At 39.9% G+C, this 26,280-nt stretch overlaps 1 protein-coding gene across 1 annotated transcript in view; it reads right to left on the bottom strand.

Annotated features, from left to right (window-relative positions):
* The window catches only part of COL4A1 (collagen type IV alpha 1 chain), a 347,504-nt gene that overhangs the window by 138,120 nt on the left and 183,104 nt on the right, over positions 1–26,280 (bottom strand). The window contains exons 12-20 of the mRNA XM_033949647.1: positions 25,186–25,227; positions 17,501–17,584; positions 16,804–16,848; positions 16,654–16,713; positions 14,200–14,244; positions 11,802–11,855; positions 10,170–10,211; positions 4,738–4,831; positions 4,065–4,100 (exon numbers count right to left, since the gene is read on the bottom strand). Of these exons, the coding sequence (XP_033805538.1) occupies positions 4,065–4,100; positions 4,738–4,831; positions 10,170–10,211; positions 11,802–11,855; positions 14,200–14,244; positions 16,654–16,713; positions 16,804–16,848; positions 17,501–17,584; positions 25,186–25,227 (502 nt within the window). The remainder of the gene's footprint in view (positions 1–4,064; positions 4,101–4,737; positions 4,832–10,169; positions 10,212–11,801; positions 11,856–14,199; positions 14,245–16,653; positions 16,714–16,803; positions 16,849–17,500; positions 17,585–25,185; positions 25,228–26,280) is intronic.

Genomic DNA, 26,280 nt, shown 5'->3' with positions numbered 1-26,280 from the left:
GCCTCAGACAAGTCTATAACTTCTTCAGGAACTTATATCTTCAGGCTGCCTTTTAGTCAGGGCCAAAGCACCTGAAACCCTTGACCCCACTAGCTCCTCCCTGTCTTCAGGGGGAATGCAGATGGCAGCTGCTAAAGTCCTCTGGAATGCTGTGGGACCACTCAGCCTGTGCTCAAGTGCCTAATGAATCAAGGGTGAGCTTCACTCCCAGGGAAAGCCTCTATGAGCTGCTCAAAAGTTAGTACAGACCAATTAGGTAGGTTCCCTGTGAAAGGTTGTCCACCCAGCTACAGCCCTCTGAACACAAAGGCTGTATGTTTTCCCAGGCAGAGCTGTCCCAGGACTTCTGAGAACCTTTACAGCACCAGGAAGCCTCAAAATTTAGATCAAGACCCCCAAAACAATTAGCTAGCTATAGAGCAAAATAAACATTCTCAATTCACATGCAGAAGGAAAAACTGAGGAGCTGAGGCACTGACCAGTGACACAAGGAGGTGAAACTGAAAAATGTTGATGACCCCATAATCTATACAGTAGATTTCCAGTTCAAAGAGTACAGCAGTCTTGACAAATGGGTAGTTTCCGTTCACCCACAAAGACTGAACATAGGAACATAAGAATTGCCACTGCTGGGTCAGACCAGTGGTCCATCGTGCCCAGCAGTCCGCTCACGCGGTGACCCTTTGACCTGGGCATGATGGACCACTGGTCTGACCCAGCAACGGCAATTCTTATGTTCAATCTTTGCAGGTGAACGGAAACTACCCACTTGTCAAGACTGCTGTACTCTGCACTGGAAATCTACAGTATAGATTATGGGGTCCTTTTATTAAAGTACGCTACCGATTTAGCGTATGCTAAATGCTGAGGCACCCATAGAATATAATGGATGCCTTAGCATTTAGCACGTGCTAATCTTTAGCACACGCTAAATCAGTTAGCGCGCCTTAATAAAAGGACCCCTATAAGCGGATGAGATTCAGATTTTTGCTGCTAATATGTTGCATCTGTGTACTATCCAATAATGGATGGGAGGAAATCATTTGAAATTGAACATGGTTATACATCTAATGATGTTCCTTTTGATTTTATGATTTTATGATTAATGATGTAAAAATTCAAATCTTGAGGAAAATGAGAAATTTAGGGGTCATGCTAGATTCATCTTTGACAACGAAATTTCAAGAGTACAAGATTATTAGTACCGTATTTTATAAAGAGAAGGTTATGAGAGTTGATATCTTCCTCAGGTTTAGGGCTAGTTGTACAAAGTGTTGTTATTCCTCATTTTGATTACTGCATCGGAATATTAATAGGAATTTCAAAAAATTATTTTAAAGTGTTTCAAGTAACACAAAATGCTGTAGCTAGAGTGCTTTCTGGCACATCTTGTTTTACTCACATTACTCCTATTTTGAAAAAGTTACATTGGTTACTAATCGATGAAAGGATTAAGCTCAAGTTTCTTTTAGTTTTTAAATTTTGAATGATTTAATTTCACGCATTATTTCTTCCTCTTTGAAGAAGTATCAGCCAACCAGGACACTGCATTCAATTTCAACGATTTTGCTTGAAATTCCCTTTTTTGTGTAACCAGATTAGAGAAATATAGGATGTCAATGCTTAAGGTTATATGGTCTAAAACTATGGAATTCCCTACTCTTAGAATTGAGAACATAACAAAAACTTGATTTATTTAAAAAGCGCTTGAAAATATATCTGGCTGAACACTGGCTAAATAAAACTATGGATCTTGGCTGTGAAATATGACAGCTTGTATATGTCAGCTGAAACAAAATGGGATAAGATTTGTATTATTTGTTAGTAACTGTTGTTTTGTTTTTAATTATGTATATTTTAATTGAGATCTGCTTAGGGCAGTGGCCTTCAGTAATTTTTAAATCAGTGTCACTTTGGATCTAACTAAGCTGAAGGAGAGCTGCCATATATGAGGGTTATTTCATAAATAATGCACACTTTTTTTTTTTTTTAAAATTTAAATGTTTTATTTTTTTTTTCAAGTATTTCTTTACAATCTTTCAATATATTCTTCCTGCTTTGCAATGACCGAGTCCCAACATCTGGGAAGTTTTATTATTCCATCCAAGACACTGTTTTGTTCAGTTGTTGAATGGCTCGTGTACCTGCGGAAGAAAGCTCTTCCAGAGATGCAAAACGATGTCCAAGCATAGGTTGTTTCAACTTTAGAAAAAGGACAAAGTCTGGTGGTCTCATGTCTGGACTGTAGGGAGCATGAGATAACACCTCCCAGCCGTGTTCATGTAGTTTTTCCAATGACATTCCCTATGTGTGGGCAAGCGTTGTTGTGAAGAATGAGTGGCCCAGCCAAAAGCAATTGAGGTCGGGTTTTGTGCATTTTTTTTTGCAAAAAATCATGATAATACGCTGCTGTGACACTTCTTTCACATGGAACTTTGTTTGTGATGATGATGCCTTCATGATCACAAGCAAAAATCATCATTTGTTTGACTTTTGATTGAGCTCAAAAAAATTTTTGGGTCGTGGGGAAGATGGAACTCTCTACTCGTCATTGAAAAACTATGCGAATACGGCTGGGAGGTGTTACCTCATGCTCCCTACTGTCCAGACATGAGTCCACCAGACTTTGTCCTTTTTCTAAAGTTGAAACAACCTATGCTTGGACATCGTTTTGCATCTCTGGAAGAGCTTTCTTCCGCAGGTACACGAGCCATTCGACAACTGAACAAAACGGTGTCTTGGATGGAATAATAAAGCTTCCCGGATGTTGGGACTCGGTCATTGCAAAGCAGGAAGAATATATTGAAGGATTGTAAAGAAATACTTGAAAAAAAAAAATAAAACATGTAAATTTTAAAAAATAGTGTGCATTATTTATGAAATGACTCTCGTATCTTCCAACGTGTGGCCATAACAGTACTATCCAGCATGTGTCAATAGTATCCATCCCCACCAGCCCACCTTCAATAGTTCCCTTGAGAATATCCTCAAAGAAATTCTCTTTGTCTAGTGAGAAATGCTTTGCCTTGAAGTGTGTGGCTCTTTCCCTATTCAATTCCCCTTTTCTGTGACAAGCTTGGACAGAGAGGTGATGAGGGCCATTTCAGAGGTCCCCGAGCCTTGCACCGAAGAACAGTGGCTTAGGGTATTGGATAGTGCAGAATATAAATATATTTACAGCTCTGATAGTTACTTTGATTACTTTAAGGATTTATACCCCTGATGACCCAATATTATTTTAAGATTACTTCAACGATTTACACCTCTGATAGTCTGAAATTACTTTAAGATTATTTCAAGAATTTACACTCCTGACAGTGTGACATTACTTTAAGATTACTTTAAGCATTTACATCTCTGTTGGTCTCATGTTACTTTAAGATAAGGATTTACTCCCCTGACAGTCTGATATTACTTTAAGAATTACTTCAAGCATTTACACCTCTGATGGTCTAATGTTACTAGTGTAAATTATGGGATAGACAACTTATGAAAATTTGGCCTTTATATATAAAATATACATAAAATAAGAACTTTTCTGGACATCGATGTTATAAAATTAGATTCCTACATGTGTTTTTGTTTTCTTTTTTTCCCAGGAATATAAAAAGGATTGTTTAAAACTAGACCTTAGAAGTCCAATTAAACTTACTGTGAAGGACTGTGGTTAAAAGGTTACAACTGAAAAAAAATGATGGAATACACATTTCCCATTGTCATTCTGTGTTTGTCAAACAGGGCAAATTCAAAAGAATCTTCTAGCATGTGGCAAAGTTATATCTGCTCACATGTACCTAATAATTAACACTTGTGGAAGTTTACAGGAAGTCCAGTGAGACACTCAGCACTGCCCCCACAACCAAGGTAACCACAGTTCCTTGCTTAGATAGATGTGTCTCCCCCTCCTTGTTGATTCCATGTTCCCCACTGCTACATGTGTTATGTGCATTTACTTGTAACCGTTCTGAGCTTTTTGGGAGAACAGGATATAAATCGAAATAAATAAGTAGAGGTTATGGAAATTTAACAAGGGTAGTAAAAGAAAACCAGAAGGCATTTTTTACCTGGAGGACCTGGATATCCTTGTATTCCTGGAAGACCTAAAAGGGGGGGGGGGGGGGGGGAATAAAAGGTTTGATTACTTCGTTTGGTTGATTTCTTTGAGACAAATAAAACATATCAGTAAGGTTTTGGAAGCATGATCTTAAGTTACTGTCTAAACTGCCTAACTATTTACAGGTAGAGGAACCTATTCTAAGAGCAAATTGTGACTGGAGGTTAACTTGGAAAACATGAATTTAAGCCAGATAGTTAAAAATATGGCTCCAGACTGTGAAAAGGAAACTACTTTTTTCAGTTAGCCGATGTAAGGGGTTATCAGACATAGAGAGCACAATTCAGTCACAACTAGAGCTGTCAGTCTGAAACAGAACCTGTCTTGAGAAATTTGATTTAGATGGTTTCTTCAATACCTTGCATTAATGTCCAAACTCAGTCCTTGAGGGCCATGACCAAGTTCGCTTTTCAAGATTTTCACAATGACTATGCTTAAGAGCTACGTATTTTATGCACTGCCTCCACTAAATGCAATCAGACCTTGTGCATATTATTACTGGGGGATAGCCTGATAGCGTGAATGGAACCTAGTTTGGGCACGTCTGTTGAAAGTTTGTATCAGTTATCACTAATTTCACTAAAATCAAACTAGAACTGCTTTCAGGTTTTACAGAACTGTACCTTTGGGACCTCGTTCACCCTTTATGCCTGGAAAACCAGGAGAGCCAGGATCTCCTTTTTCACCAACAATTTTTTCCATTCCATCATGCACTACCTGAAGTAAACATAAAAAAAAAAAAATAATAAAATTTTTGCTAGGAATCTCGCATCAGGTAAAATACAAATAGCATGCATAGACAGGGTCAAAAGATCAGAGAGAAATGTTCCACTGTTATAGAAGAATCCTAAACCACAGATTCTCCTGTGAAGGGTCAATCTTACAAACATCTTATCATTCACCTGAAGAGACTGTAAAGAGTTTAAAACTAAGGCCCTCTTTTATTAAACCATGGTAGAGGTTTCTACTGTGGCCTGGGGTGCTAAATGCTCCGATGCTGCTCTGACACTCATAGGAATTCTATGAGCGTTGGATCAGCTAGAATTATGGGCCACGGTAGAAACCTCTACCGTGGCTTAGTAAAAGGGGAGGAGGTAAAATAAATATTCCTAAGACTTCAATGGGTTTTGAATGGGAATACAGGTAGCCGGTGCTTGAAAGTTGGTAGTGAGGAATGAATGCAGGCGTTCACAATAGGGGTGTGTCTAGCACAAACCCTAGGAACTGATATTCAGCCACGGTGGTGAGCGATTTGTTTGCCATTGCCAACGTTATTTCTGGATATTCAGCAGATAACCGCCTAAGCGACACTACATAAAGATAGGACTGACGGTTATATGGGCTGATGTGACCATGTAACTTATGGGTCCTTTTACTAAGGTGCACTAGCCAATTTAACGCGCAGTGACAATTAGCATTTGCTGAATGCTAAGACGCTGATGGAGATAAAATGTGTGTCGGAATTTAGCATGCTCTAATCATTAGTGTGAACTAAATCGTTTAACGCACCTTAGCAAAAGGGCCCCTTAGTTAAATGCTGAATATTGGCACTTAACCACATAAGTGCCAACTCCACCCCCAGACCACCCACAAAATAGATGGTTCAGATTGGCAGTCTATGGTAATATTCAGCAGCACTAGCCCATTAAGTGCCATTGAATATCAGTGGATAGTTCTGCACAAGCGATTTAACCAGGCAGGAGCCATTTCTGGCCAGTTAAATCGCTTTGAAAACGAACCCTCTAATCTTTTGTTTTCATGGTCTCGTTTCTTTTCTTTTTTTTTTTTTTTTAATAATTATTTTATTTATTCGGATCTGAGTCAGAATCAGCATAACACGCTACTACACTTGCATAAGTATAGTGGCATAGTTACACTTGAATTAAGCATAGTTTAATCAATAACGTTTCTTATGCCTATAATTAGAATTTTACAATATTTATACACTAGACACAGATTAATTTTTATAGTCACTTTTGCCCCCTTTTAGGACTTTTTTTTAATCACGGCTTGATAAAAGGGGGCCTTTATGAGATTGCACATTAATTTTCTAAGTCACTTTAAAAATATATTTAACTTCATGTTTGCACGGTCATATATTTTAAAGATACTTGCCTTTTATACTTAGCACTTTAAACAATAGATCAATTTCATTCCTGCTATTTTATTTTAAGTACAATCAGTTTTGTGAGACTTTGCTCTTAACAAATCATTCAAAGCATGGGACTTTGTTATTTAAAATATTATGTTAAATGAAATTACAGGATTTTGATTGCATTTTATACAGTATGGGGCTCATTTTCAAAGCACTTAGACTCATAAAGCACCATAGGTTTCTGTGGTACTTCACGTGTCTAAGTGCTTTGAAAATGGGCCTCAATGTATATTAGCATTTTTACATGTAGTCTGATATTTGTGTTTATTTAAATTTATTCAATTGGTTTTTTTTTTTTTTTAGTTTTAATAGATTTTAAAATTGGATATTTTATGATTATTACATTTTAATATTTATTAATGTATTTTGATGAAAGCTAATTTCACTTTTTTATATTTGTATAAGTTTTGTTGTATCTGGATTAAGTACTGTTTATATATTGTTTTTCAGACATCTGACACAGGCTTCATACCGAAATATGAGCCATGTCGGGTCACTGAAGGGTTCTCAACCCAACCAACAAAGTTGAGTCAGTCTCTATCGAAGGCAATTTTCCACTTTTATTGTTCCATATTTTTCCAACAGAACAAAAAGCGTAGAAAATCACTGGACTAAGGGCTCCTTTTACTAAGGTACGCTAGCATTTTTAGCGTATGCAGCAGATTAGCGCTCGCTAACCCCGCGCTATGCAGCTAGAACTAAAGCCAGCTCAATGCTGGAGTTAGCGTCTATCGCGCATGGCATTGTAGCACGCGCTATTCCACGTGTTAAAGCCCTAACGTAGCTTAGTAAAAGGAGCCCTAAGTGTATAGCCCTCGATGGAGACTGCCCCAACTTTGTTGGTTGGGCTAAGAACTTTTCAGCGGCCCCTTGTATTAAATTCATTTTTGTCCCTTTTCTTCAGGTTGTTTGTGCTGTTTTGTTTGGTTACAAAATACATAAACATAAGCTTTTATATCTTTTTAAATTACAGTTCTGTGTTCTTTACGTCATTTTTAAAACACACTAAAAAGACCAGAAACAAACGAAAACAACATTCTGTTGTTTTTTTTCAGTTTCTTAATATATTTAAGGGTGAATATTCAGCTGGATGGCAAGCAGTTTGCTGACCAGTGTTGGCATTACTCCTAGATATTCAATACTGAGCTATGTCTGGGTTTTGGCACTGAATATCAGGTTTATGTGGCTCTGGCTAACACATAGCCGGTTAAGTCGATACTCAGAACTTAACTTGCCATGGGTTTCCGCATAAAGTTAGGACTGTGTTTTATGCGGTCCCATTTATGTGGTTACCCTGGCCGGTTAGGTGTTGACTATTGGCACTTGGAGATCTCCCAAAGAAAGTTGCTCAGTTCTCATGATAAAATATGGCTGCTGTCTGTTCCACTTGTTGTGCTCTGCAAAATCCCCGAGTCATCTTTTGGGATCCCTCCATGTTGTGAAAATCTAGCTGAGCCTGGTTCGGGACTACTGCTTGCCCCACCCCTTGTGTGACTGATTTGGGAGCAGTGTGGCTTCCAAAACAATTATTTAATAAGGAGTGTTCAGTGGAGAAGGCTGATGATATCTGGAATATATCTTTGAGTGAGTCCTTGGATAGAACAGCGCCAGTGCAAGATATTATGCTGCGTAAGAGTTACAAACTATATCCTTGCAGAACATCACAGCTGTTGCAGCCACTGTGTGAACTGAGGCATCCTGAACGAGTGTGGGGAAAAGCATAGGATATTGATGAGTATGATGTCTATAAACTGCATTTTGAGGAATATGTATGGATTTGTGAAGAGGAAAAGAATAATTATTATAGAAATTGGGTGAAGGATGCTTTGACTAGGCCACATGAATTGTATCTTACAGTGATGTTTTTGGTGAATGCTTATAGGGGAGGTGGCTGATCCCAATGCAATAGCATATGTGGATTTCTTGACTGATATAATGAAGGGTTTGAAGAGGAAAGTAGATGGGACCAGAACACAGACTAGTGAGTGTGAGAAGGACAATATAGTGAATGGATAGACAGTATTTTGTTTGGTGACTGAGGAAGAAGTGTGTTCATTTGTGCAAACTCTTACTCCAACTAGGTAACATGGAGGGCCATTTTCAATAGGATGTCTAAGTCCAACTTTGGATGTTTCCCACAAAATGTCCAAAGTCAGGGACCGGAGAAATGGTCATTTTCAAACTGGATATCCAAATTTTTATTTTTATTTTTTTGCTTGAAAATCATCTACTAGGACATCTTGGCTGCCAGAATGTCTAGATGGCAAGGACATCAAAATTTATTTACCATTTTCGACCACAAAACCATCCAACAAAAACAGCCAAATGGACACAGTTTAGACATGGGAGGGGCCAGCATTGTAATGGACTGGTCACACAGACATACCAATAGAGCAGTTGGGCACCTTAGAGAGCACTGCTGTGAACTTCACATAAAAGGTACCAGATATACATCTCACCAGAATCCCCTTATAATTTATGGTAAGCCCTCCAAAACTCCCCCGAACCCTACTTTACCCACTTGTCTACCACCCCAATAGCCCTTATGGCTGCAGGTGGCACCTATATGGTAATATAGTAGAATTTTGGTGGGTTTTTGTGGACTCATACTTTCCACCATAAATATAGTGGTTAGAGTGGCCTATGGGCCTGGCTCCTCTTCTCTATGTTTCACTAGGCTTCTTAAAGAACCTGTGTGATGCTCTACGAGGCTTTCCCATACCAGATATTGCTGTTCTAGAGACAGATACAGTATGTACTCTTTTATTTTGAAATTTGTGTGTTGGAAGGAGGTCAGTAACCACTGGAGGAGTGTGTGTGTGTGTGTGTGTGGAGGGTCATTACATAATCCCTCCAGTGGTCATATGGTCAGTTTATGTATCTTTTTGTCATTTAGATGCTTCTAAAAAAGGTCTATCTAAAATGTCTAGAATGCTGCCATACAGACGTCCATGTCCCTTGATTTTATACCATTCATAATTTGGACATTTCAGTTCGTAAACTGGCTATTTATGCCAGATTTTTCCAGCACACAGATGTCCATCTCGTGTATTTTTAAACAGACAATTACTGGGAATTTCCTGTTCAAAATTACTGTGCACATTGGATGGATGTCCGTTTGGGACATTCTGATGTGGACTTCCTATTCTGACGACTATCTTTTTAATAATACCCCTCCACATGTAGATGTATCTACTCAATCTCTAAAGTGCTTTTTAATAGTAGGTGTAAGCTTAAAAGAAAATGAAGAGGAAAAATTAAGAGCTACTAAAGTTTCATTAAAAAAGGGATTCTGATTTCTTTGTTCTTTCTTTGTAAGTTCTTGACCATATTTAAATGTATTGTGTTATGTATCTGTACTTGTACTTGGTCAATGACTTTTTGTATGTTTGAATAATTCAATAAAGATGATTGAATTAAAAAAAAAAAAAAAGGATTCATCTACTCACTGCATGAAAGAATTGATCTCTATCCTAAGTTATGATTCAGGTCTCACATCACCAAAAGGATGAAGAACTTGATTTTTTAACCTTGTTTTATGTAAATGTAAAGCGTGGCTTTCTTTAACTATTGATGATTGATGCCAAATCTACTTCCCAGGGTATAAACAGGGTACAAACTTCCAATGAAGGGTTCCTATGCAAGCATGTTCTGGGGCTGAGGTAATATAATAACAAAAATCAGTAGAAAAAAATTGCACGAATTCTGTTATTCCCGAAATATGTTTATTTCCAAAGTTATTCACAACTATGATTTACAGCACATTTGTGTGTGTGTGTGTGTGTGTGTGGTGGGGGAGGGAGCATTGTGGGTTTTGCTGTTTTGCTTTTTTTATGAATAATTCACAAGTAAGAATTACTCTAGGCTACCAAGTGAAAATGTTGTATCTACTGTACTTACAATTCCTGGAGGCCCTTGAGGACCTATTTCACCCTTCTCTCCCTGCAAAGAAATAAAGTTACATAAATAAATACGTCTGTTTTTATCTGTTTAAATTTAAACAAAATTTGAATTTTCAAACTGCAATATTTCACTATCTTAACAAAGTTGAGTGTTAATCTTGCTTCCCTGTACATACCCCGTTTGGAGCTCCATATTTGATAGCGATCCTTATCAAATGCAGAATTTCAAAAATTTAAATTCTAACTTTGTATTAGCAAGACTAAAGAAGGTAATTACAATAACGGAACTGATATAAAAATCTCTAAACTACAATAGCATCCTCATAAACAACAGAGGTTTGTTTGTTTTTTTAAAGTATCAACACATGAAAATAGTGGCACTTACACTTGTAGATTCAATACATGTGTAAATGGTGATTTCAGAAAACTACTTTTGACACGTGTTGATCCACAAAACACTAATTTTAAGGGGTAATGGTTTGGGACATCCCAAAAAAAATGTGTATTCCAATTCTACAATGTGAATACAAGCATATTTTTAAAGATTTCTCCTTTGACTTCTGCACTAGCCACAAGTCAGGGTTTGAGAGACGAGTGATAAAGGAGTCAATTGTACTTGAACTTGGGGGAAGGCAGAAGAAAGATTTGTGCTGAAAACATTGAAAAGCACTTTTTGTGACTTCGATATTTAATTGTGCCTCATATGTTTTACTGAAATGGGGTTCTATATGAAAAGACGCCAACATGTATACATGGATGTGTCAAAAATCAGCACTTTCATATATAATTGACAGTAATTTTAGATTTCTGAACTTGCAGATCTCATTATATATGCCGGCAAAAACACATGTGTTTGTCAGCATCCTTATGCATATTTTTACCAAAGGCTCCACATTAAACAGTTAAACAGAGCCAACTTCGACAAGCTATGCAAAATGGTGCTTAAACTATAATAGCCTTGATGATATGGCCCATTTGCTTTCTTTCTCAGCCAGATTCCCTTCCATTCCTCCGTTCTCTAGCTTTCTCTTTCCTTTTTTCATTCTATGTCTCCCATTCGTACTTTTTCTTTTACTTCTCCCTTGTCCCATTACAACCTTCTTTAACTGAATATCCTAAACCAATGGTTTTTAACCCAATCCTCAGGGAACACCTGGCCAGTCGGGTTTTCAGGATACCCACAATGAATATGCAAGAAAGATATTTGCATGCAATAGAGGAAAAAGCCCACTTTTTCGAGGTTGCTTTTAACTCCTAACCCCTACTGGCTTGCAAAGCACCCATGCCTGCGAAACTCCCTAACCCCCTACTTGTCTGTTTGATTAGATTGCAAGCTCTATTGAGCAAGGACTATCTCTTGAATGTTTTAATGACCAGCGCTGTGTACGTCTAGCAGCACTATAGAAATGATAAGTAGTAGTAGTAAGTGTATGTTAATACATCTTATGCATATTCATTGGGAATATCCCGAAAACCTGAGGAGTGGGTTGAGAACCACTGCCCTACCCTACTACAAGAAAAGTATTTCCATGAAAGTATCAGTTACTATGGCTAAGCTACGGCCTACCTGATGATATGAAAGCTGTAAGGACTTGGCTAATGTTATCAAATTGGGGCATCAACTACTCACCTTCAAACCAGTGTGGCCTGGTTGTCCAGGAAATCCTCGCTCACCAGCTGGACCCTGTATGACAGAAACATATTTTTCAAAATGGTTCTGCCATATTGCTTTTCAATATTATGGGTCTTATACAAAATGTTTTTTTAAAAACACCAAAATCATTTACATGAAAACTAAAAGCAATCATCATTTTGAGTTGGAAAGCTGAGCCTAAATTTCCATACAGGAAATACAATTCTTATTCTACTTAGATTTTATTTTAAGCTCACACCTTTTCAGTAGCATCTAAAGGTGAGTTACATTTACGAGGGGTGTCCAAATAATTCATATACCTCAGTAGGAAAGAAAATAATTTTTGTTTTATTTTTCAATATAATCCCCTGATAGCTCCATACACTTCATCCACTTTTCCTGCATTGACTTTAACCCCTTTGAAAAAAAATTCTTCTGTTTGAACTCCAAATCAGGATGTCACAGCTTCTTTGACATCTTCATCACTTGAAAACTGCTGTACACGGAAAGATTTCTTTAAAACTCAGAACAGGAAATAATCCGAGGGAGCCAGGTCAGGACTGTAGGGTGGATGGTTCAGCTGCTGAAACCCTTATTCTCGGATAGCAGCTTCTGATTGTCGTGACATATGCACCGGCACATTGTCATGAAGAAGCAGCATGCCTACTGTGAGTTTTCCTTATCTTTTCTCCTTGATTGACTCCCGCAAAGCAATTATTGTGTTGGCATAACTCTCCCCGGTTATGGTTGTCTTGTGTGGAATGAACTCTAGAAGCAAAATCTTTCATCATCCCAGAAGACAGTCACCATGCCTGCAGATTTTTCTGTCTTGAACTTTTTTCGGGTGGGGGATGACTTTCGCTTCCACTGTATTGACTCCATTTTGGACCTGGGATCTCTGTGTTAGACCCAAGTCTCATATCCAGTCACCAAATGGTGAAAAACATTCACTTGGTCTTCACGAAGCATCTTCAAGTTCTCCTGACAGCACTGGAGCCTCGTGACCTTCTGACATGGTGTCAGCATTCTTGGAACCTATCTTGCACTAACCTAGGACATGCTCAACTTTTCATGAATTATTTTCCAAACTGTACTTGCTGAGATGACCATTTCTTCACATATTTGGGAAACCTTAATTTGTCTGTCTGACAAAATTAAATCCTCGATTTTCATGCACATTTCTGTGGAAGCTGCTTCCTCAGGCCATTCAGTGTGAGGGTCGTCTTCAATAGACTCTCTAACCACTTAAACTGCTTCTTGGATCTCCTTTGGTTTTTTCCCTTCTTTTGTGAGAAATTTTATCACTGAATAGTGCTCCAAATCTAGCAGTTTCTTACTTGATTCATAAGAGGACTCTCCTGACATCCTGTCTCTTGGAATGTTAGACTCGCACTGAGCCACAACTGTGCATGAGTAACTTTGAGACATGTCACACAACATGTAAAGACTTATTTCAACATACTTGCTACTTTCTTTCATACTCAGGTAGAGATACATTATTGAACTGACATTTCCCTGTGCCATGAGGATTTACCATCTAATTTTGTAGCTGAGGTAATGGAGAGTTAATAAGCGGCTTGATCAAGAACAGAAGGAGCTGCAGAGGGATTTGAACCAGCCTCCCCTGGCTAGCAGGCTGGTGCTCCTAATCCTTCAGCTACTCCTCCACTTTGGTCCAAAGGAAATGCCTCCATATAGGTGCCACAAAATTACTGGTGTTCTTGTCAACATGCATACATATATATGTATACCCCTGCATAATTTTTCATGTGTAAAACATACTTTACACATGGAGAATGTTTTCTAAATGTACCCCCTTAAGAGGGTGTAGACTTTTTGCAGTCACTGTAAGCTTTTAAATGCTGAATAGTTAGAAAAAAATCCAAAAATATAGGCTGTACATAGAAGACCAAGGTGCTTTTAATACAGTAAGCATAGTGATAGTACTGGTAATAGATCCTTTATCCGAAATCCTTGGGACCAGGCATATTTTGTTTTTTGGAATTTTTTTGCTTTTCAAAATGATAATGTTAAGCCGGCCCTCCGACCCTTTTTGCTTCTCACTGCCACCCTGAGTGGAATCTGCAGCTCTCTTTTGTCACTTTCCAGCCCTCCGACCTGAACTGCGCAGAGGTCAGGAGAAAAGCATACTCCTGCATTGTTTTCAGTGTGTGTTAAGTTGGGGAAATTGACTACCGTACTTCCAGTATGTGTCAAATTTCATTTTTCAAAGCTTTTCGGTTTTCAAAATTTCAGATAAAGTATCTTGCACCTGTATGAGTGCATTTATTCTTGAATACTGTCATATATGCTAGCTATAGCACAATCACTGTTATACCATAGCATAAAAACTGATATATAATTTAAATACAGACAAATAATTTTAGAAACTTACATCAAATCCATCTTCTCCCTTTTCACCATCTTTGCCAGGTTTTCCCTACAAAAAGCAAAATTGAATACAGAAGAACAGATCTGTCATCTCAGCTTTCCTATATATTTTTATTTGACACCAACTGTTAAAAATATAGAGCTCAGGGGGCTGGACATATACCCCTAATTCTATCATCTTGTGTATCTATTTACGTACTTAGCAGGTTGTACAATAGTGTCAGTTGTGCACATAACTTCATTGATAAACTAGGTGCTAATTGACATTAACAATCAAATTAGCTATAATTTGAGTTCTTTGGCACTAATTGAAACTAATATTCTGTACCCTTAGCATATGATTTCTTTAGTGTGCAACAACTTGGGGGTGTGGACATGAGAGGGGAATGTGCAGGTTAGGCAAGTGCCTAGTACTTACACAAGCAGGTTAAAGAATATGTACCATACAAACAGAAGACAAATCCTCTGCAAGTCCAAAAGCAAATAAAACCACAGTGGGGGAGACAAAGAAATCAAGAAGTCTCTGACGTTTAACGAGAAGATTTTTGCAAATTATGTTATGTTTTTATATTTAGACTCCCGATGCAGGCCTAGCAGCCAAAACACGATTTGTGTTGAGTCAACACTTAATTTGCAATAAATCATCTTGTTGAATGCCAGAGACGACTTTTGTTTCTTCGTTTCCACCACTGTGGTTTTGTTTGGTTATAGAATATGGTGATCAGTTGTACATCTAACTAGCAAGTTAGGCACAAACATTTACATCAACCATTAAGCTATAAGCTAGTGTAAGTGTTCATGCCTAAAGTCAAGTGTGTAACTGTGAACTTACACTAGCAAAAGTGCATTCTGCTATGTGAAAGAACTGACCTTCAATCCCAGACTTCCACCCTGTTTATGAGGTTGCTGTTATGATCACAGTTCCTAAGCCAGAATAAGGTAAAAGGAAGACTCCTCGCCTGGTAATGGTTTTCAGAAACATTTTTATTCTCTATTCAGAATACCCAATATTTCCATATTTCGACACAGACATACCTTCTTTAGGATAAGATATAGTTTCACATAAGTAGATGTTTGCATCCACGTGTGATAATAAAATCATTCTAGAAACATGACGTCAGATAAAGGCCAAATGGCCCATCCACAGTATCCACTATCCCCTCCTCTCCCTTTGGGATTCCACATGCCTGACCCACACTTTCTTGAATTCAGACACAGTCTTTGTCTCCACTACCTCTACCTTGAGACTATTCCATGCATCTTCCACCATTTTGGTAAAAAAAAGTATTTCCTTAGATTACTCCTGAGCCTATCACCTCTTAACCTCATTTTATGCTCTCTTACTCTGGAGTTTCCTTTCAATTGAATAAAAAAGAATCACTTCATGTGCCATATAGACATTTAAACATCTCTATCATATCTCCCCTCTCTGCCTTTCCTCAAAACATACATATTGAGATCTTTAAGTCTGTCCCCGTACACCTTATGATGTAGACCATCAACCATTTTAATAGCCTTCCTCTGGACCGACTCCATCCTGTTTATATCCTTTTGAAAGTGTGGTCTCCAGAATTGTACACAATAATCTATATGAAGTCTCATCAGAGTCTTATACAGGGGCATCAATACCTCCTTTTTCCTACTGGCCATTTCTTTCCCTTTGCACCCAAACATCCTTCTAGCTTTCACCATTGCCTTTTCAACCTGTTTGGCCACCTTAAGATCATCACATACTATCAGACCAAAGTCTGTCTCCTCTTCCATGCACAAAAGTTCTTCACCTCCTAAACTGTACCATTTCCTCGGGTTTCTGCAGCCCAAATGCATGACCTTGCTTTTCTTAGCATTAAATTTTAGCTACCAATTTCAGACCATTCCTCAAGCTTTGCTAGGTCCTTCCTCATGTTTTCCATACCATCAGAGGTGTCTACCCTGTGATAATACCTTGACTTTCAATCTCTTTCCCCCATTAGCAGCACCTAGCGACACCTAACTGAATTCCCCAGGCAACCTAAATTTTCTTAATTGGCCACACCATTAAAAAAAAATTGAAGAAATTTAGAAAAGATTAATTTAAGTTGCGCATGGAATTCAGCACGGCGTCTAGCAATGCCCACGTTGAGGTGTCTACCTGAAAAGTGGCATGGTTAGGGGGTAGAGAATAGATGAGGTATGACTTAGACATGGTTAGGTGTCTGTGTTAGGCATCAGTAAATTAGGCCAGGAAAATTCCGCTCTAATATAACAGCATCTACCACTGGGATGCTTAGCGGTGCCCAAGCCTGCTTAAGCGCCACTAGACATGATTCTTTGATTGAAAACAGCATGGAGTTAGGCGCCATTTACAGAATCAGGCCCAGTGTATATAATCTCGGTTTTTCAAATGTTAATAGAAGGGAAGCTTATAATACATGCAGGCACCAATTCTAATGGAAGAAGTTCCGTAACCCACACTTACCCGTGGTCCTGGCTTTCCATTTTCACCCTTTTCTCCTTTGATACTTGGCCCTGGAAATCCCTTTTATGAAAGATAGTCCATAGGATTAGTTTTTACTCTGTGCTATCAGGCACAATATGTTCAAGCAAATGAAACAAAGATTTTACTTACTGGAACGCCAGAGTCACCTCTTTCACCTTTTTCACCCTGTTCACCCTAATGCATTAAAAAAAAAGTGAAGATTAACTTTGGTAAAATGTTTGGTCATTTTATTTTACCTCTGCAAAAAATACACTCTCAAGGCTCCATTTGTTATTACAAAGTGGTTTACAGTACATTGAGTTATCATAGAAAAGGTTCTGCACAGTATATATTACAACACAAAACACTTCCAGTTGTGACTTCCTATTTAGGATGTGCATTCATAAGCTTGCATTTGGTTTTACAACATGCCTTTTGTGTCCGCAAAATCTAAAATCTTTAATATTTGTTAAAGTCAATTTCCATGAGTTAAATGACATTTGAAATAAACAAAAAAAAGTCCAAAAAGCAGGGATAAAATCATAAAATCTTTTCTATGCACAATTGCACATCTCTACTTAGCATGTGAAAATTTAAACTTGGCTAACTATAGCACTTGTTTGAGGTGCATCCAAGTTTAAGACTAGTCTAATACTCCCATCAGCTCTCTCTTCCCTTTCATGTTTCTTTTCTTCCTCCTGGTCTGTTGGCCCTATTCCCCTTCTCATGTTTTGGTACTTTCTCAGGAGGTCTACTACTATTCATAGCATTATGCCTGTCTCCAGGAATCAGGCCTGTTCCTACATTTCATGAAGTTTTATAAATTGCTTTGGTGACATTGTCTTACCTTTTCTCTATATATAATACTTCCTTTTGAGTCTTGTGCAACAGGACCTTGTGGACCAGGAGGCCCCATAACTCCTTGTTCTCCCTGTGAAGCAAATATAAACTCTGATGAAATCACTCCTTTTAAATCCAACAGGCTTCATTTCTTTCCTATAGATTATAACAGAATATACTCAGATTAATAGGAATGTACATAGCTGGCTGAATGTGGATATGAAGATCATTTGATATCTTGCCTGCCAGGTGCAAAGTAGCACAATTCATGTGTCTCCTAGTTAGAGAGCACTGGGGAGGAGATCGCTATTGTGGCACTTGTGGATACTAATGGCATAAGGAGCAATTCTGTAAAGGACATTTAATTTTAGGTGCTAATTACACACATTAATTTATAGAATAGATGCGCTTACACAAGTGGATGACATAACAAATTTGAATTTACATGCATGTGTGCTAGGTGCTAATTAAAATTAGCAGGCTAGTTGCACGGCACATAACAATGGGCTGTACAAGTAGGCGGAGCAAGGGCCTTCTGCCTAGCAATGCACATACCTTATAGAATAGTATCAGATGCGTACACCAGCTTATAACTCACATTGACCTGGTGTATGCTGTCATGCTTAAGTTTTGGCATGCCAAAGAAGCCTTTTGGCACTATTCTATAATAGGTTAGGCATGACTTAACTCTGTTATAAAATTGGCATTAAGGTCTAAATTCTCAAAACTGTACTGAAAGTTAGGCAGCGGTAGGTGCTCTACTGCCGCCTAACTTAAGTGATTTAATTGATGATAAATGATGCGGTAATTGACCATGTCATTTAAAACCAATTAAAATCCAATTAAAAAAAAAAAGTAGGTGCTTGCAAGTGCCTATAAACGACGGTGGCCAACTCCCATCCATAGAGGCGACTACTGGAGTCTACATCTAAAATAGGTGTGGTTTATGCCAGAAGTTGACATGGCACCAGTAGGCACTTCTATAACGCAATTTTCATCGAAAGTAAGTGCAAGAAATGTAAGCCTGCAAAACCCTAGCCTACATTTCTGACGCCTACTTTCAATGTGGCTACAATTCTCTAAACAGCACCATCACGTGATTGACACGTGATCAGTGAATCACATGATCAGTGCTGCTTTTCTAAGCAGCCGCCACTAGCCGCACAGTTTAGAGCAGGGGTGTCCAACCTGTGGCCTGAGGGCCGCATACAGCCCCGTGAAGTATTTTGTGCGGCCCCGGTCAAGGGCGATGTGGTGTTTTTCTCTGCTGCCCCCGGGTGTTTACTGTCTTGCCGGCTCCCTCCTCTGTCTTGCTGCAGGGTGTGACCAAGCAGGAGCCGTCCTGACCTTGGTCACGTAAATTTACTTGCCATCCACCAGGGGGAGCCGGGAGGGCTAAGAACTCACCAGGTTTTCTGTATCCAGGTCACCACCAGGGGAGCCCAAGAGCTGTGCAGGTCTGTGCTGACTCAGCTAGAACAGGGTGTGGCCCTGCTCTAGAAAAGGCAGCAGTGTGGAACAGACAGTTAGGCAAGCTAGGGAGAAGATTAAAGTTCCTCTCCCATGATGACCTCCTGGGTCCAAGCAGAAGCAAGAACTGTACACCTATGGAGGTAATTGAGGCTGGTAAATCACTGGATCTTCTAGGGCAGGAGAAAGAAACCCCTATGGAGCTAGTCTGCCAGAGGAGTTTGGTGAATATCCTGAACCCATGGAAGTTGGCTTAATCACCAGGTGTCAAGATTGAGCTTAAGACTGTGAGTTTTGTTTTGGACTCTTTTTGTACCCTGCATTTTGGTTTTGAATGCCTGAAGCTGAAAGTGTCTTGTTTAGGGTGAGGTTTGCAAACACCCTGGGAGGGAATTTTGAAGGCTGTTATATGAAGCTGCTTGGAAAGGCAAACCTAGGACATTTTTCATTTCCCAGCAGTGCTTCAAAGGCTGCTGGAGGCTTCTGTTTGGATTACTGTGAACTTTATGTATATCAGAGCAGAGAACTGTACCGTTGCATTACTAGCTACTTAGGAGTAGGCTGTGAGAGCCCTGAGGAAAGAAGCCCTGAGGGAGCAAGATCTCAGGGGAATTAGTGACTGTTTGAAGGAAAAGAAATCCTGAACTGTTACTGTGTTATTTTTGCTTTTGAGTTTTTCTTTGAAGAAACTTCTGCAAGAAGCACCATTTACTTGGTTTGGGACATTCTTACCTTGTTTTTTTTTTTGCAAGTAAATTTATGTTATGAACATTTATACAACTGTGCTTGTGTTTTTCTATTCGAGTTCCTTTTGTCACTCCAAGCCTGCAGAGTGACTCCAGGCCGGGTCACACGTTGGTGTATTTTCTGGTGACCAGCCACTAAAGGCACTGTACAATACCAGCATTGAACTGCAGTGGCTACAAGGGTATGTGCATTTGGGCGGCCCCAGAAAATTTTTTTTCAGCCAATGCGGCCCAGGGAGGCCAAAAGGTTGGACACCCCTGGTTTAGAGAATCCAGCCTTAAGTGGCATAAACATTTAGGTGCCACTTTAAAGAGTTGCCCTCATAGGAAAGTGCAGGAAGGAGGATCTAGAATCTAAATTTTGGCTTTCAGATAGGAAAACAAAATCAAGAAAATCGAGGACTGCATTTTCCACAATCCTCCCAAATCTTACACCCTGATCCCAGAGCCAGGTTGAGCTCTGAAGTATCTGTGCATGGATGGCACAATGGTGCTGGATAGGCTTTAGATTTGTTAGAAATAAGGGAACCTGCTGGAGAAGAGAGACACTGTTCTGAAGGAATGGAATCCACCTTAACCAGGATAGGATCCAGCTGCTGGGGATAACAATTAGATAGATTAGTAGAACTGCTTTTAAACTAGACTATGTAGGGAAAGCCGGAAGTTATTCAAAAATGCATGGTTCAAAAGGAGGTATCTTCAAATGATACTTGCAAAACAAAGAAATCAGAATATCCTAAAAGAGGCCTTGTGGCGATGCCTGAAACAGATGAATTTAAATAGAAAGCACATCTAGAAATATAGAAGATAGCCATTTTGGTTCATAGGGCTGTATAATTTGTGAAAAAGAAAGTGGTATGAGATCTAGAGGAGCACTATGTGGAGGAAATGGGGAAAGTGTGGGAGAAGAGCTTTTAATTTATCTTGGCCTCTTTTTCCACAGTAAGAAATGAGCCATTTTTTTGTTAATATGTGAAATGCGTTAGAGGAACTTGAAGAAACTCTCGTGATATTAGTAGGAGATTATAACAGCATTGTGGACGACCTCCTGGACAGAGCCATGGCTGGGAAAATAAGGGACAAATGCAATAGTTGGAGCCCTTGACTATGTTGACAATAGATTGGATTATACACCGGTCTCCAAGAGCCTGTTCTCTAAGGTAGGAAGGGATTAAGAACATAAGAATTGCCATAGTGGGACAGTCCGAAGGTTCATCAAGTCCAGTATCCTGTTTCCAACATTGGTCAATCCAGGTCACAAGTACCTAGCAAGATCTCAAAGAGTAAAACAAATTCTATGTTGCTTATTCCAGGAACAAGCAGTGGCTTATGGACCTTTGTTTTAGGAAATTATCCAAACCTTTTTCAAACTCTGCTAGGCTAACTGATTTCACCACATTACCGGGGCAACAAATTCCAGAGTTTAATTGAGTGGAGAAATGTTTTCTCCGGTTTTAAATCTACTACTTAGTACCTTCATTGCTTGCCCCCTAATCCTAGTACTTTTGGAAAGAGTAAACATGCAAATCACACCTACCCTTTCTACTCCACTCAGTATTTTATAGACCTCTCTCATATCTCTCCTGAACCTTCGCTTTTCCAAGCTAAAGAGCCCTAGCCACTTTAGCCTTTCCTCAAAGGGAAGTCATCCCATCTCTTTTATCATTTTTATTGCCCTTCTCTGTACCTTTTCTAATTCCACTATATTTTTTGGAGTGATACAGTGACCAGAATTGCATACACTATTCGAAATGTGGCCATACCATAGAGCGATACAAATGCATTATAACTTTTTCATCTTTGTTTTCCATTCCTTTCCTGATAATTCCTAACATTCTATTTGCTTTCTTAGCCGCTGCTGCACACTAAGGGGCTCATAATCAAAAGAAAAAAAACATCCAAAAACCGGCCTAAGTCGGCACTTGGACGAACATTTCTCATAAACGTCCAAGCGCTGATAATAAAACCGGGTTTTGGACGTATTTCTAAACGACCTAGGCCTTCATAGTGCCACTCAACGTCCAAAGCTAAACAAGGCGTTTCGGGAGTGTGTCGAGGGCGGGACGTAGGCCAGCTTAGACTTAGTCGTACAGCATGTATAACCGAAAGTGTAACAACAGAGCCTAGACGGAACCCACCTAAACTCACCAGATAAGCACTGCAAACACATAACACAGACCCCCACACACGACCCCCACACACTACCCCAGTGATCACCAACCCCCCCACCCCCATAAAAATTTTATTCACAACTTTAAATTTCAGCCTCCAGACCATCATCACCTGGCCGCCTGGCATAGGAAAGCCTAGTCGTCCAGCCCAGAGGCAGCTTAAGTCTTCTTGGGGGTGGGTTAGGGACCCATAGAGGGATGGACCCATGCCCATAAGCCCCTGTAATCACTGCATTGATACTTAAACATGTGCACTGCACTATACACCCCCAAAATCCTTTTTTACTGGCATATAAGTGGCTCCTGCAGCCAGAAGAGCTATTGGGGTGGTAGATAAGTGGGTGTAGGGGATTCTGGAGGTGGTTTGGGGGGCTCACCATCACCTATAAGGGAGCTGTAGTGAGGAGAAGCCATGGCACCCTTTTTGTGAAGTTCACAGCAGTGCCCTGTAAGGTAGCCCACTATTTAGGTGGCATGTCTGGGTGTGCAGTCCATCACTTTGCAGACCCCTCCCACGTCCAAAAAGGCTTGTTCGAGGCGTTTTGGACTTGGATGGAAAGTTGGAAGGAAATGTGGTATAAAGATGGATGATTTAGCAGCTTGAACGATCAGATCGGTAGAACGTATAATTAGACGATTTTCGAAAGTAAAAAAAAAGTTGGACGCATCTTTCGAAAATATGTCTTAGGCCAGGGGTGTCCAATGTCGGTCCTCGAGGGCCGCAATCCAGTCGGGTTTTCAGGATTTCCCCAATGAATATGCATGAGATCTATTAGCATACAATGAAAGCAGTGCATGCAAATAGACCTCATGTATATTCATTGGGGAAATCCTGAAAATCCGACTGGACTGCGGCCCTCGAGGACCGACATTGGACACCCCTGTCTTAGGCTCTTTTTAACTTTGGACGACTTGCGAGATGGACGTAAACGGACTTAGACGTCCCTTTCGATTATGCCCCTCCACGCTTTCAATGTATCCTCAACGATGATACCTAGAGGGTTGAGACAGAGCAGCTGCATATTTCAGATTAGTGTGTTTAGAATGGGCAGAGAAGGGCCATATGTAGAAAATGCCTATTGGTGTAAGTGAGGAACCTGAATTTGTTTTGGGAAGGTGGTCTAAACTGTGTTAAAAAGGGCTATTAATTCCTACACTATATGGAAGATGAAGAAGTTGAATAGTACCTTAATAAGGTTAGGGGAACAGTTGTTTTCAGTTCAGAGAGAGATAGCATGGAAAATGACAAGAGAGCTTAAGGAGTAGTTCATTCAATTGCAGACAGCCAATCATTTACTAAACCATCAAAGAACTAGGCACACACTGCTATGTTAAAAACTGAATTTTTTTATTTTGGAAATAAAATTAGCTAGGGGAGTCACATTTTATCGCTATGTTAAAGGATGAGCAGGGGAAGTGATATACCATCAAACAGCAGAGTGGGGAGATTTGGTCCCACTTTTATGCTAGGTTGAGCGCAGGAGAGAGAAGCCCACAGCAACTATTAGATGAGGATTTTTGAGGGACTTGACCTACCCAAAATTACAGAGAATAGGAGAGCTTTAAAGGTCCCTATCAAATGTGAAGAGTGGGATTAGGTAATTAAGGGTTTGAAATCTTTAAAGCTCCTGGCCTCGATGGTTTGCATGCTGAATTTTATAAAATCTTGGGCAATCAGATACTGGTACTACTTAAGACAATGTTTCATGAGGTTCTCTGCAAGGAATTGTTTCCTGTCATTACAAATCAAGAGCTAATAATGATGTTGCCTAGGGAAGCTAGTGGCCCATTGATTTGGCTACAGGCGTCCTTGAAATATTTGAGATTCATTCTGATTAGAGATTTGGGAATCCTATATAATAAAACGCTAGCCGCGCATGCGCATTCCTATCTGCGTGTTCCGTATGTCTGTGGCTGCAGGAGTGCGCATGTGCGCTTAACAGACCCCACGCTTGCGGAAGCAGAAAACACTCCTTTGCCAGCTCCCCACTCAGTAAGGTTTTTTCGCCGGACTGACCCTCCCATCCCTTCCCGACGTCTGACGGCTCACCCCCCCCCTTTCCTTTCCGCGGTCCCGACTACAAACCTGGCGATTCCAGCAGCGTGTGCAGCAGTCTTCACACGCTGCTTCAGGCCCTTCTACTGCCCTGATTTGCTCTGCCGCATCTCTGATGATGTCATCAGGGACGTGCCAAAGTAAATCAGGGCAGTAGAAGGACCCGAAGCAGTGTGTGAAGACTGCTGCACACGCTGCTGGAATCACCAGGTTTATAGTCGGGACCGCGGGAAGGGAAGGGGGGGGCGGTAAGGGACTAAGGGAGCCGGACAGACCGTGGGAAGGGAAAGTGGGGTAGAGGAAACGCTACTGCTGCTGCACAGGGAAGTGGTGGGAGAGAAATGCTGCTGCATAGGAGGCAGGGAGAGAGACAGATAGATAGAAAGACAGACAGACAGACAGACAGCGGGAGGAAGGGAGACAGAAAGAAAAGAAGAAAGACACAGGGGCAGGGAGATACACAGAAACACAGACAGACAAAGGGGGCCAGGGACAGAGACAGACAGAAATAAAGACAGACAGACATATATTCTAGCACCCGTTAATGTAACGGGCTAAAATACTAGTGCTATATAATTTTGTGGTAGTGATGCTATATAATTCCTCTGATGAGATGCAATAAGTATCTCACAAGTCAGAACAATAAAACAAAAAAGGTTTTATCAGAAGTAAATCATTTTAAAATGATTTTATAGGGCTCCTTTTACAAAGCCGCGCTAGCGGTTTAACGCGCGTAATAGCGTGCGCTAAACCGCACTAGCCGCTTCTGCCTCCTCTTGAGCAGGCGGTAGTTTTTCGACCAGCACGGGGGTCAGCGCGTGATGAAAAGTCGTGCACGTTAAATCTGCTAGCGCGGCTTTGTAAAAGGAGCCCATAGTGTGAAATGGAATGATCACAGACTTCAGTCTAATATCTCCCCTTGCAAAACAATACAGTCACCAAACTTTGGGCTCCTTTTACAAAGCCACAGTAGAGGTTTCTACCACGGGACAGTGAGGTAAATGCTCTTACACTCATAGGAATTCTATGAGCATCGGAGCATTTACCTTGCCAGCCTGTGGTAGAAACCTTTGTCGAAACTTTGTAAAAGCCAGCGTATGTTTAAAAAAATTTATTCAAAAAAGGCAAAAATATGGGTCAAAAGATTTGTACTTAGCTTTCAGGACCCCGATATTAAGTTGTCATAAAATGATGAATACTATAAAAAACAGACTAATTTTATTAGTATTGTATAAAAATAACTACATACCTTATCGCCCTTTGGTGCTTGAACCCCCATACCCATTTGACCCTGTGGGCAGAAATCAAACAGATGTATGTATAGGTCAGTTGGACCAGACCTTCTCTCTATTCTCCAGACAACTGAAGGGTTTCGGGCTAACTGAGCCCCTTGTACCAAACATTTGGTACAAGGGGCTCAGTTAGCCCGAAACCCTTCAGGTGTCTGGAGAATAAAGAGCAGGTCTGGTTTTTGGAGTTTTAAGCCATTTTGACCTCTCTCATTAGAGTAAGGCTCTTATTTCTAGGTCAGTTGGAAAACATACATGTCCACAACATTGCATTTTAAATGTATTATCATTTTAAAGTCATTTTTATTTTGGTCTACTTTCCTATGAAAAGTGACAAAAAACATTTGAAGAATTTTAATATCATAGAAACATAACAAACCACATCATAACCAACATGCTAAAAATACAAGCAATTTCAGCAGATAAACCTGCTAAAACACATGAAGGGCCATTTTCAAACAGAACGTCTAAATCCGATTTGGACGTTTCCAGTAAAACATCTAAAGTTGAGGGCCAACAACTTGCCATTTTCGAACTGAATGTCCAAATATATATATTTTTAAAATTGTGTACTTGGACATCTTGGCCACCAGAATGTCTAGACCGCCAGGCACCATTTAGATGTGGGAGGGGCAAGCATTGTAATAAACTGGCCACAGAGACACGCCAACAGAGCAGTGGGGCACCTTAGAGGGAACTGCTGTGTACGTCACTAAAAAGGTGCCACATACTTGTACATCTCACAATAACTCCCTTATAATTTATGATGAGCCCTCCAAAACTCCCCCAAAACCTACTATACCCACCTGTCTACCTCCCCAATAGCTTATTGCTGAGGGTGGTACCTAGATGGCAGTATTGTATGATTTTGGTGGGTTTAGGAGGGCCCATTGTCTCCACCATAAATGTAGTGTTTAGAGTGGATTATGGTCTTGGCTCATCCTCTCTATGGTTCAATGGCCCACCCACCAGACTACTTAAGACACCTGTATGATGCGCTACTCAGCTTCCCTATACCAGATACTGCTATTCTAGAGACAGGTATGTACTGTTTA

Source organism: Geotrypetes seraphini, chromosome 6 (genome assembly GCF_902459505.1).
Source record: "Geotrypetes seraphini chromosome 6, aGeoSer1.1, whole genome shotgun sequence".
NCBI classification, from domain to species: Eukaryota; Metazoa; Chordata; class Amphibia; order Gymnophiona; family Dermophiidae; genus Geotrypetes; species Geotrypetes seraphini.
Note: the sequence above shows the minus strand (reverse complement) of the source record. Positions and strands in the feature narration are given on the sequence as shown.